This window comes from Callionymus lyra, chromosome 4 (genome assembly GCF_982586985.1).
Source record: "Callionymus lyra chromosome 4, fCalLyr1.hap1.1, whole genome shotgun sequence".
NCBI classification, from domain to species: Eukaryota; Metazoa; Chordata; class Actinopteri; order Syngnathiformes; family Callionymidae; genus Callionymus; species Callionymus lyra.
In genome coordinates this window covers 36,671,584-36,685,529 of record NC_141821.1, presented here as the reverse complement: position 1 = coordinate 36,685,529, position 13,946 = coordinate 36,671,584, and the positions used below count along the sequence as shown (strand labels likewise).

The following is a 13,946-nucleotide window of genomic DNA, read 5'->3' as shown; positions in this document are numbered from 1 at the left end:
CTGAGTGTGCTATTAAGCACTGTGAGGAATTCTACTTCTGATGATAAGCATCATATTTAGTCCTCAATCATTTGGGCTGGTTCATGCCTGTGAATGGATCAGTATGGATCAGGAACTTGTGGACATAGACCAGCTACACTGGCATTGCTAGTGACATTTAGGAATGATAAAAATAATTAAAAAAAAGAAATGTATATCATGCAAATGTTCTGAATCATCCTATTAGTTTCTAAATGAAATGGTTTGTAATGTTGCAATTCATTAAAAATACTTAAAATTATAAAGCAATTTTATAAAATTGTTAACATTCCATCTCCCATTCATTATTAAAGATGCCCTATAGAGGCTTTATGCAAAATAATATTGGAGCAATATTTACATTTTCTAATCCAGAATAAATAATACTATTGTCCGACCTATGACAACAAGCTACTCTTTTGTAATTGGTCAGGGAATGCTTAATATGCATGTGCGTGTTTATGAGTTTATATCATCTGAATATAACATATTGACATAAAATATCTCATTAATTCTCACACCATGCAAAGATTACATAATTCCCTAGGAGTCTATAATCATAAACATATAAAAATATTGCTAAAGCAACTTTCAGGACAGTTTTGTTTAAATGATGGTAACGTAAACAAATAGATAAGATCACTTTAGATCTTTCATTCAAATGTTATCTAAAGTTGTTAAAGAATGTTTTCAACTCCCCCCTTGTACTTCTGTTGTGTGTGCATGTGTACAAATGTATATTGTGGTTTGAATATTTTTACATCATTCATGCTTGTGTACTTTAATGTATTATTGTTAATGTATTAGGATTTTATTACTTTCTTTCCATTTATTATTATTATTTGTATTATGTGTAGTGTTTGTCTTTTATTTTGTATTTGTTGTACCTTTCTAGCCTCAACGTCATGAACTAAATATGATGATAGTGTCGACGCAGGATGAGTCAGAAAATGCTGAAGAACGTCTCTGAAGTCACGATTAGTCACATCATTAATGCGTGATCATGAAAAAGTTGAAAAGATGAAACAAGTTATACAATATATAGTAAATCCAGACAGTATGGACAACATCAATAACGCCCACTGAAGCGCTCTCATCCTCCGGTGAAGGTGAATGTTCCAGTGATTCACAGCGACCACGATGACGGGGGGGGGTCTGGAGGAGCCGTGAGTGTGACGTCAGAGCGCGAGGATGACACGGGAGTCCAATGAGGGGCCGATGATGCAGCGCGCGCCCGGAGCCGCCGACAGAAGGCTGAGAGCCATGATGCCCAGCGAGGAAGGACCGGAGCACACCGAGGAAGAGACTTAAGGAGGAGAGGACGAGCCCGAGAGGAGTCCGCAGCACGGGAGTAGAAACCAGAGGGAGACTCTCCATCAGTGGTCCCTCTCCCACCCCCGCCATCCCTTCTTCTCCATCCTTCTGTCAGCGCTGCAGCTCAACCCAAGCAGGTACTGTCTTTTCTTCTCTGTTGGCAGACATTAAGCAGTCCTTCATGAGTTTGCTGTGACCTTCTCCCTCAAAAGAAAGAGGGGAAGAGAGGGTGGGAGGGCTGCGAGAGGAGGGGGCGTGAGCAGGATTTTTCTTTTTTGTGAATGGAGCTTAACCTTTTTTTTTTTGGCGCGCTCACTGCCATTTTGGCTGCTCGAGCTAAAATTAGCCTGCTGGATGATTCTCTGTCCCTCGTGCGTGTGGCTCTTTATCAATGCATGTCCGGGCACGCGTCCACGCACGCCACGCCACCGGTGAGCAGGACGGTATCGACCGGGCCCCAGGACGTCATGCACCATTTTTAGAGACTCTAAAAATAGAATCGTGCGCAAATATGCTTTTGACTGTGAAGAGGAACTTCTGTGTGAGCGCTCTTGGTAGGATGTTCTCTTCTCTGTGCGTGTGATCGTGCGTGTTTCACGTCCACTCACCAGCCGAGCGAGATGTTGATGTTTGTGTGAATCTGAAATCGTGAGTCTTCGTGTTTCCACGGAGCGTATTGGATTGTGGGCATCGGTGTGGTGCGTGGGAGCCATCGGTGATGTGAACGTGTGTCAAGTGATTGTTTTCATGAATGAGTGACTGGGGGGATGAACGAGTGAATTTAAGAAGAGGAGTTCCTCTTATAGACAACAGACTCCTTACTAGACGGTCTTTGCCACATTTCTCAGATACTTAACTGTACATTCAATCTACTTTATCTCATTTTTTGGGGGACACTTTGTTCTTGCCTCCTGCATTTCATCTATTTTCAACTTCCCTTTATAACAGCTTTGCTTATTTCTTTCTTTTTCCTCCCCTTTTCCCCCTTTAGCTATGATCCTAACCCTCGCCGCAGCAGCCGCCGTCAGTGGTGGTGGAGGCAGCTTCAACTACTCCTCCCCCCTAGACCCCTTGGACTCTTCCACCTCATGGAACCTCTCAGAGGAACTGTCCAACTCCTCTTCAGAACCAGTGGTACGAACTCTGACCCCTGATCTGAATCCGGCCACCACTGCTCTGGGGGTCCAGGAGGTCAGCCCCTGGGACATTGCGCTGTGCGTAACAGGGACGCTGATCTCTTGCGAGAATGCTTTAGTGATCGCCGTGCTGTTCTACACGCCAACACTACGCGCACCTATGTTTATCTTGATCGGATCACTAGCTGTGGCAGATCTCATGGCCGGCCTGGGCCTCATTTTGAACTTTGTTTTCACCTACTTGATTGACAGCTCTGTAGAATTTGTGACGCTGTTGTCCGTAGGACTGCTAATCTCATCATTCTCAGCGTCCGTCCTCAATATCCTTGCCATCACTGTGGATCGCTATTTGTCGTTATACAACGCTCTGACCTACCACACAGAGAGGACGGTGACTTTTACATATATCATGGTAGTCTTCATCTGGGTGTCCTGCTTCTTGCTAGGCTTGTTGCCGGCGCTTGGCTGGAACTGTCTAGAGGATGAGTCTACGTGCAGCATCTGTCGACCCGTCACCAAGAACAATGCCGTGGCACTGGCGGTCACCTTCCTCCTGGTCTTTGCTCTCATAATGCAGCTCTATCTCCAAATCTGCAAAATCGCCTTTCGCCATGCCCAGCAAATTGCGGTACAGCACCAGTTTGTGGCCATCTCCACCACCAAAGGTGTCTCCACGCTCTCGGCCATCTTGTGTGCCTTCGGGGCGTGCTGGCTCCCATTCGCCATGTACTCCATTGTGGCCGACTACAGCTACCCTGTTATATACACCTATGCCACGGTTCTCCCCGCCACCTCCTGGTCCGTAATAAACCCTGTGATCTATGCGTTCCGGAACCCAGACATCCAAAAGTCACTCTGGATGGCGTGCTGTGGATGTGTTCCCTCCAGCCTCTCATTCAGACCCAGGACGTCCAGCGATGTGTAGCAATTGAGTCGGGTAATGCTTCCTTTGGAATCAGCATTGTTGGAGAAGAAGAGTGCAAGAAGAGCCCTCAAATCTACTATGTTTAATAGATTGGAGGGTACTCCAATGTCCCCTCTTTTATCAGGGTTGGTGTGCCAGAGGTGAACACCTGTTCCTTTCTGAAGATCATGCCCTGCCTAAGTTTGAAACCAACTGCAAAATCCCTTGACAAAGGTAACCTTTCATTTCTGTGTTATTTGTCCACTTGACCAACTTCAAAAACCATGAAGTGAGCTTCAATAGTAGCAATGATGATGGTCAAACTGGCATTACTTTGTAGTTATGCAATTACAGAGTGAAAAACTCCTAAAATAGATAAAGATGAGCTCATTATAAACCATAATACAATTTAAATTATCTAAAATTATCCCAGTCAACATGTTTTTTGGTTTCTGTGTTTTGATTTGTATCCAGATTGAAAAGAATGTATAGTTGTCTTTAGGTCAATGCTGAGGTGAAATTAAAATATTGTAGTCACTTTTAATCATGCTGCGAGCAAAATTGGTAATTTTCCCAAAGCTAGTCACACAATTGAAAGCCCAGGATATATGTTGTTTGGCCCAAACTTAACCTGTTTGCAGAGGAATATCCTCGGTCTAATGAATTGTGTTTCGAGAAAACCTGTTTGCTGTTCTGAGACTGAAGCTACAGGACCAAGGACAGCGCTTCAGCTGTGCTGCTCCAGAAATTATCTTTTCTATGAAGGGAGATTGTCATCGGAGTCTCAATTTAAAAAACAAACATAAACACAGAAATGAATTTACAAGTATTTGATTCACTACTTATCTGATGGTTGGACACAGATTTTGCCCATCTCTAGCATCAACCTCCTTTTCAAGGGTTTACTAATTCTTTCTCAAATCATCTGTGGCCAAAAGAGGGAGAGACAGTAAACATATTGCATAGAACACATTTTATTCCCGTATTATCTTAATGCATTTGCTTTGGAACTTACCTGCATCAGCGTTTACATGTTGAATTAGCGTTTTTTTTAAAATTAATTTAGAGACAATCAAACCTCTTAAGTATAGTAGTATAATTGATTATCCATTACACAGAGCAGATGCATATTGACAAGATATTTTAATACAAGAATTTTTGGACTTTAGACTACAAGTTCTGTCAACAAACTTTTCTGATTGGGTTCTGTTTACATGTTCAGGATAGTGTTTCCCTCCCTTACATAATCTTGGTTATGAATTTAATACGCAAACGAATATCCATGACGCCACATAGTCTACATTCCACTTTTTCCATCCGTTGACGTCAGCGGATTTCACTGCAGACGCACTCTCACAAACTCACACACAAAGCCTTTAAGGAGCCCTGTGGCTCTCTGAAGGCTTGTGGGTTTATGCGAAGCAAGCGATGTGGGGTGAAGTGGCGTGAAATAGAAACGTCAGCCGAGGCACACTTAAGCACCACCTCAGGTCAAGTCCCTCACACCTCATCAAGATGAAGTTATTTCCCTACTGTAAGAGCGTTCAGTTACGTAGATCCGGTGTAATGCTAATAGCATCCCATAATGATAGCGCTGAGAATTGTTCTGAAGTAGATAAGAGGTATAAATAGCTGTAGTGAAGGATTTGAGAGAGAATTCGCTGATGCACTCCATTGAAATTTAAATTATTATCATGAAGAAGCTGCTGTCCAAAACCCTATGTAAGCAATCAATCAAAGCCCCTTTTTTAGTTGAATGTTGTATTGAACACTCAATTTTCAAACGTAAATACATCTATTGATCCATGAAACATTTCTAACAATGATCATTAATCTCTCTAAATTTCACTAACAGACTCCCACTGCTGTCAAGCAAGCATAAGATAACATGGCTAATTGCTTAACGTTTGTTAGCATGATTTCAAATTGATTTAAGGTTAATGATGATTCTATTGCCTAATGAACCCTGATGCTTCCTAAATTGACTATACGAAGACTACTGCAGCTACTCTCTGCTAGATTTGCTTGGGCATAGTATGCCCACAATTCCGAGTTCGAAAATACTCGTGTGCTTTCTTGAGATTCCATATCAGTCTAGATCCTAAGTCCTTTTCATTGTGTGTATCAGGAAATTAAAATGATTCTAGCTTTGGGAAAATATATTATATAATATGTTAATATTAATATTCAAATAAAATTGAACACATGGCAGGTTATTAATCTATTTTCTGTCGAGGAATTTAGATTTTAATTTCTTGCCCTTAAAGGACCTCTTGGCAATAACAGTGTTTGTTGTGGAGGTTACCATCTGAGAACCAAAAAACTGAATGGAAGGTCACTTCTATTATATGTAGGACATCTGATGCTCTACTAACATTTTTAAACCAGATGTTCTTCGGCATCAGACTGATATTAGCACCCATATGTTGCAATGAGAAAGTTGTCTGTATTGAGCCTGGTTTCAAACCTCCCTCTCTCACTTCTTTCCCTCCTCCTGCTTTTTGTTGGTCACCTGCCAGGTCTGAAAGATTTTCTTCCCTCACAAGGGGCAATGCTCCCAGTTTATTATCTAAAGCCGGAAATCGGAAATAGATGGAGTTTATTTCTTCTTCTGGCACGCTTGGTGAAGTTCCACACAGTGTGGGGTCATGAATAACCAGCAGCGACAGGCAAAACTAATCAAACTCTGAGAGCTAAATAAATCCATTTCATGCAGGAATTAAATTCAAATGCTACTGGGTCACAGTTCTCCGGTATGCACAATGATGCGTGACATTTACTAAGTGGCCCGTATTTGGAGACGCCAGATGGTGACGCAGGGACCAAATGGATTGAGACCAGTCCCAACATCTGAATCACTTCTTATTTCTTGGATACGATCAGATTTCTACAACCAATAATTTAGAATCTAGCAAGTGTCAGCAAATCTTGTTGTGGGTAAAAAATCATGAGCCAATACAAGGAATTAACAGAATCAAGCTCCTAAAATTGTCATCCATTTTAATCGCATAACATATTCATTCAGTTGACAGGCTAATGTGGACTGCTATTGATTTGGGAATTAAAGTGGTGGCAATGAAGGCAGATTCAAAAATAGAACACTTTAGATCAAAGTCTGTTGTGTTTCCTGTTTCAAGGTCATGATGCTAGATAGCCACACCCAAAAGGTTTAAAAGCAGTTGTGAAACATTGAGGCCGTAATTACAACCTCCTGTTTCATGGTGTGTAATAGTGATGTTATGATGAGATCTCATGAAACAGCTGTATTAAGATACAGTGTCTTCAATTTTCAAAAGGCCACTAGATGGGACTTCTGTGTTTTATAATCTTTAGCTCTAATCTACAAATTCATTAAAAACCGGGATCTGGTAATGGGTTGATGAGGCTTCGTGATAACGTCTCAACTGTGTCATTATGCTTTGTGATAAAAGATTAAAAAGCAACTAGCTGTTTGAAAATGATGCCAGGTTTGATTGAGTCAGTAGATCAGAGCTGTACATTTTAAAGCAGAGAGTGCCATCTATTGGCCATTCAAAATGAAGAAAATGTATCATGATACAGTTGATGCTGTTTAATGAGGCCTCATCAAATGGACATCATTGAATTAACACGTTATTAACTGAAGTCTTTCTTAAAATACAGTGGCGGGCCGTGCATTTCATACATAGGCCTTCAGTGGCGCACGTTGGAATGAATCCACGTCTCAATAACTATTTAAGGTTCTTTATACACCACAGGGATCTGAGCGTGTACTGTTATAGGTCAATAAGACGTTTATCATCAAATGAACACAACATCATCAAAATATCACTCCAACTACAGTCTGTGTAGTTTCCATGGCAACGACATACTCTGCATCACCCCCCCCCCAAAAAAAAAAAACTCACACAAACACACGCTAAAGCGACACACACACACAAGCACCACTATTGATCTCATAAAGCGCAACCTTATTAAGAAAAAAATGCATTTACTCACGTAGTTCATGGAGGAAATAACTCAATCATTTGAAACTCGTGAAAGACTCGTCTCGGAGTTAGCATAACTTTCTTAACAACGTCCAGCTTTTCTTGAAATATCCTTCTTGAAAATGTCTTTGCAAGTATATCTGCGACCAGATCAAGCTCTTCAGCCATTGTGTGTTAAAAAACAAACAGTTAAATTAACTCAAATCATCGTTTCAGCTCCATGTGACTAGTCTCAGTGCTATCCAATCAGAGGACATGAACGTGTCACGTGTTCAACGCACTCAACGCGTCCAACGTTGTGGAAGCTGTTACGCATGTAGCTTCCAAAGCGCTGACATTGTGTTGCTAACTCGAATCTGATTGGTTAACACAATACTTTGGCTGCCGTTCATTTCAATGTTCAAGGGCCACTTCTGAAACGACTGAAGGCTCAAATATGATTGATGAAAGCTCTCACATGACCGTACAATACTGGAAGCAGTGCGCAACTTGCGCAAGCAAGAGGAAAGAAATGAAATGAAGAGAAAAGACTATGAGGAATAATTTAATACATATTTATGAAAAATAAACAATAAAAAATGTAATCAATTTATTTTCTGATTATGTTTAGGCCAGCAGAGAAGGCCTTGCTCGCCCTGATGGCCTGCCACTGTTAAAATATATAGATTATATTTAAAAAAAATATATATATATATAACTGGAGAAACTGTTGTTATAGAACTGGTGTTTTTCCCTTTTGGAAATGTTCATCTCAACCATTGCTGACTCTGTATTTCTACATCCAAGTAAAATCACAAGTAAGACGATTGAAATACAGAACCTCTCACTCGGAGGTCAGTAAACATCTCTGGAGTTCAGAGAGCATACATCACTTTCCTGTCGTCCTGTCTGGCATTTCCATCCATGGTGGAGTTTTTGACAATTAACAAAATTCATCTGTGAATATTGCCACAGCTCAACAGTTCCCCGGGGCAAGAGTGGACCTCGACCACTCACTGTGTGTGTGTGTCCCAGCCAATTGTACTGAACAATACTTGTCCGTGGTCTAGAAAAGCGCTCTACAAATATTACTTACTTACTTACTGTAAACATGGTGGTTTTCCCGGCCACTGTATCCTAAAAATCTGTACAAGTGAGTTATTTTCTTATGAAGTGCTGTACAGAAATGTATATTTTTGTAATGTTTATCAGGGCATGAGTTACAGGTCGTGATTTCTGGTGTGAGTCTGTGTGTGTTTTGCTCTTCTGTGTTCTTCCTAAAGTGATTATTTGTGGAGAAGAAAGGGATTAAATGTGTTTGTTTTTTTCAAGTAACTTGTATTTTTTAATAATTTGTTATAATTTGATGTACTCGCATGTTTTATCAGTCATTTACTGTAAGGCCGAGCAGCGCCGTGATCTTCTTTCCAAAAAGAACAAGATGTCCGTGAAGATTTGGGGAAACAGAGCAGTGTGTGGGTGTGTTGTACGTCACAGAGTCAGGTTTCCAGTGACGTCACATCGTCTGAGTCGTGCCTAAGAGAGCAGGACATTTCAAAGACATTCCTCCGTCTGCTTTGTTTTTTAAAACTTCCACCCCTCATGTAGTGGCAGATTCATACCAAATCTTTTTTTCAATGCTACAACCCTCTCTTTATTTTTCGTTGGTTGTTATAGCTCTTTTGTTATCAAACATCTCTGCACACATCATAATGAGAACTATATGAGAATACACTAGGGTTTTACTGCTCACCAAACCATTCCTTTCTTTTAAATACTATTGAATCACAGCATAAATATTTGTCTGTCAAATTATAATTATTCTTATTTAGGTTAGGTTAACCTAACGTGACCTAAATAAGAATAATTATAATTTGACAGACAAATATTTAATTATTCTGAAGTACAATAAAATTAAAACTAAAACACTAAAAAGACCAACAGCTGGCGAAGACCACACTTTTATCATGCACAAGCGCACATCACCATTTTCTTGTTTCTACCTCTGTTTTTTTAAATATTTTGATTCATTAGCACAAGTTTTTGCAGGGTTTTAAGGTGGATTCTGAAGTGAATCTGCAAGACAAGCTAACCATGAGTGATTGTTAGCAGGTCGAGTTTGCTGTAATGCAGAACGCAACTTCCTCAAGGCTACCAGAGATTGTCAATCAAGATGAAAAAACCATTACAGAGCTAATATTTGGACCAGGTATTGCCTTCAGGAGTTTAGTTTTTCTTCATCAATAACGTAGGTCAGTGCAAGCGACAGTAGCACACGTGTCACAGGTTGAACATCCTCTATGTGAGGCTGTTATTGGGTAACGATACTGTGATGTCAGAGACCTAATACGGTGTCCTTAATCATGATTTTGTTCTGTGCTTTAATGTTCTTTTATGTTCTGAAATGCTGGGTAATGATTAAAATGCACTTTACAGAGATGGACGTTACACATTGCACTTGTAAATGTCGAATGTACAACCTTGAAAAGAAAGATTTATTTTTACTATTGTAAATATGTGAACAGATTTAAAACAATAAAAGAAAAACAATGATAAAAATGTGAAGAATTTGCCAAATAAACAAGAAAGAAAAAAAGTTCTAATGTGTTTTTGTTTGGATTAACATGATTGTGGGCGTTTGCCTGACTTTGTGTGATCCGTGTGGGAGCGTTGTGCTTGTGTGAGTCAATATCACAGGTCAGTGAAGTGCTGAGGAAAAGCTAGAGAAGAAAATAAAAAGATGAATTATTAAATAGCTCCAGTTGTAGAAGATAAGAGCAATAAACACCCCTGTTATATATTTAAAATGTCACCAGGAGCAAAGGAGATTCTGTATGCCATTTACAGTCCTGTGACATGATATTCCAAGATACATGATATGGTATTGTTTTAGGGGTATGCAGAGCAAGACAAGCCATTATTGTTCACTGTCAGATGGTTAAGGAATAAAGACTATTACATCAAAAATGATTATTCATATATTATGATAAATAAAAAACAATAACAGAGTTGTTACAAAATATCCATATAGTTGTATATTGTGATATTCTTAATATTCCATAATACTGTATCAAAATTCGACAGCACTGTATCAATATTAAAGTATATATTTATATATGATTTTTGAAAATCATATTTGTGTTACCATAGTTTTATGGTTTATAGTTGTGTAAAATAAAACAATTGTATTTTTTACAATTAACATGCAAATATTCACGCAGTTTATGTTGCAATTAAACTTCCGGCCGCTAGGTGGCAGCAGTCAATGCGTCCTCAGGAGCAAAATGAACAGTTCAATCCAGCTACTTCAAATACTGTATATCATTGTTCCTACAATATTACAATACATCACAATGTATAGTATCATATCCCCTGTAGTGTAATTCTTATCACCAGATTACACTCACAAAATGTTCATAACAATGGAAAACATAAAGAAGTAAATGCATGCAACTTGTGATGTAGAAAAGAGCTGGAGGCTCACTTGCTAATGAAAGCCTCTCCACATTTGTTGGTGTCAAGAACGATTCATTTGTTGGGATTCCTGATGGAAGAGCTTCTCTTTGTGTACTGTGATGTATCGAAGATGCGGTCTAGTGTGGTGATAGCATGTACGTGACTACTCAAGAAGTAACGTGTGTCACTTCACCATGGTGTTATACAAACCCACAGCAGTGACGTACAGCTGCCTCCACTACTCAGAGACACGACCATGAGGTAGAAACAGGAGGTGGAAAATGCAGACGCAGCTACGACACGCACCTCATCTTTCTAAGTCATTATCAAATAAACTCAACTTCAACTCGCCCTCCTTATTGTTGAAAGCTAGGCCCACTCTTTCTCTTCTTCTGCAGCAAATCACCTTCATTCAAAACACAAGAACACAGACTGGTTGATTTCTCCAAATGTTTTTTTCCGAGTCACACACACGCTCAAAACCCAACACACACACCTCGAGAGCTATAAGTTTGTCAATCTGACGTGTCCCTGTTGTTCCTGCCATTATTACTGATGGTTTCCTCTGACTCAGTCAACCCCAATTTCCCAGAAACCTCTGGCTATCTCTGAGTGACTCATGAGTCTAGCTGGTGCAGTTTGTTTTGTTAACGGTGCTTTTAAAAAGGTTACACAGATCACCAGCATTGGCAGGATCCATCGACTGAGGAATGAGAAAGCAACAATAACAACAAAAATACAAAAAGGCATCAATAAGAAGAAGAAAAGTTTACTTAAAACTTAAAAGTAGTTTTCTGCCATGTTGATGAGGCCTCATGAAACAGCTAATGAGTCATCATAATGCAGTATCTTCATTTTGAAAGACCAATAGATGGCACTCCTAAGTTTGGTAACTCATTCCAGGTTTCATTGTATTAGTAGATCAAAGCCGAAGATAAAAAAGCAGTGCCATCTAGTGGCCTTTCAAAATGAAGACACTGTATCATGATACAGTTGCATTTTCATTAGGCCTCATCAACACATCACTAGGCCATGGTATGCTAGAGTTTTTAGTTGAAGAAAGTTGGTTGGGTCTTAAACATTTTTGTTCCAAGTCTCATCTGAACATTTGTATTTGGACTGATACGGGTTGAGATAATTGTTGAGTGTATAAAAAATGTGTCTTCATAAAAACACATTATTAGAATCCTACAACCCACCTCTGATCTGACAGCTTTACCAAGAGGACTCTTGACAGACACCGGTTGACACTGAGGGGCTGCTACACACAGACCAGAAAATCCAAGTCAGTAAAGATGGCTGAAGCTTGGGAAATTCTACTTCCTGTTTCCGTAGCAACAGAAGTGACAATGTCTATGCAGTGATAAAACGGCTCAGGTCAACTCCACGATTATATAAAAATAGCGCTGGTAAATGTTCCATGGACCAGAGTTCTACTCGTCTCCTGCAGAGGAAGCAGTTTCTCTTAAAGACTGCATGAGTCATCGTGTACGTCAGTCAGATCAAGCATATCGTGAACACATCCTCTCCTAAATTAGCTGGAGACTAAATTTAGATGCAGTGGAAATACTTAAAATCAATGACACAAAACCTTTCTCGGTTTGACACACAGCTTCATACAGATTATCCTCAACATTTGACTATCTTCTCTCTGCTGAGTCACCATCTGTGCTCTTCAAGGCACCACCAGCATCCAAACTTCCTTCAATAAAGGTCAGTAAAGTTCGACTTGAATTATTCTTCCTTGACTTTGATGAAGTAGACGAACAATTGTAACCTTTAATAGCAGGACAGTCAACAACCAGAGCGGAAGACTTGTCCTCATTGTATGAATTTAACAAAAAATAATGTTATCTTCATCTAGTAATGCAAAGCCAAAGAGCAGACACTGCCCTCTAGTGGGCTCAGAAAACAATGACACATTCTCAGTTTCATCTTTACATCAATAAAGACTATAAATAAGACAATAAAGAACAGTTTTATTATTAAATTAACATGATTTGTTGAAAAAAAAGTCCCATTTTAACCTTTTAGAATCAGAAACAGAATTTTTTATTAATGCAATTATAAGCGGTAATTTTGTTTTTGTTTTGGTACACTTAGCAACATCAAATATTAAAAAATAACAATTGATTAAAAGTTTAGGTATTAGCATAGTGTAATATAGTGTTTAGTTTTTGTTTCTAATATGAAAATGGCACAAAAAACACAATAAATAAAAATCAAGCACTAACCCTTATCTATTCAACCAATACATGACCTGTTCTCCCAGAGTCCTGAACATGACATAGCTCTGAATAAAAACAACGGAACAAAAATAAATTGGATTAAAATATTTAAATATAAAACACATTTGTAAATTCATTAATATATAAATTATTATAAATACATTAAATGAAAGACATAGAAAAAAGACACAAAAAAACAAACATGTTTTAATAGTGCTAGTCAAACATTCTAATTGAAATTATCACTTAATTGTTTAAACAAGTTTATGGAGTTTTCGAAAATTGTAAAAAAGTAAAAAATAATAACTTCAATGGACTTCCTTAACATTATAAGTAGTATAAAAACAGAGTGTGTAGATTGGTATTCATTTAATGTTACAGCAAATATTTGACACTGATTGATTATTAGCATACATGCTAAAGAAGTGCTAACAAAGTGTCTAGCTCGTTTGTGAACGAATGCTTCTCCAAAATGAATACAAGCTGTCTGGTCAGGACCAATAACACAATGGACAAAACACTTTTGATTGAATAAATTAAGAAAAAACAACAACATATTTTATATTAAACTACTTACCCCGTCTGACAGATTTCCAAGATGGCTGCTAATGGAGTTCAAACCTATTCTTCCAGGTTAGAAAGTTTTTTTTTAATTAAATTAGGTGATAATAATATACACACAAAATATGGCAGATATTGATGTCAGTAATATTACAATAATTAAAAAAAACCTCAACAGAAACGATTAACCATTTTCTTCAGTCTTATATCTATTGGCAATGTTTAATATTTCAAGAGACTTGACCTCTTCCTTTCCCTAATGCATTTAAACATGCCATTGTGGAGCCTTTGCTCAAAAAGCCAGGCTTAGACCCGACTGACCTCAGTAATTTCAGGCCTATTTCTAAGCTTCAATTCTTGTCAAAGATCTTGGAGAAGGTGG

At 38.8% G+C, this 13,946-nt stretch overlaps 1 protein-coding gene across 1 annotated transcript; it reads left to right on the top strand.

Annotated features, from left to right (window-relative positions):
- Positions 1 to 1,325: 1,325 nt before the first annotated feature.
- Positions 1,326 to 9,915, top strand: gpr185b (G protein-coupled receptor 185 b). The gene is made up of 2 exons (XM_087790091.1): positions 1,326 to 1,469; positions 2,324 to 9,915. The coding sequence occupies exon 2, from the start codon at positions 2,326 to 2,328 to the stop codon at positions 3,391 to 3,393; it is 1,068 nt and encodes a 355-aa protein (XP_087646217.1). The 5' UTR covers positions 1,326 to 1,469; positions 2,324 to 2,325; the 3' UTR covers positions 3,394 to 9,915.
- Positions 9,916 to 13,946: the final 4,031 nt, after the last annotated feature.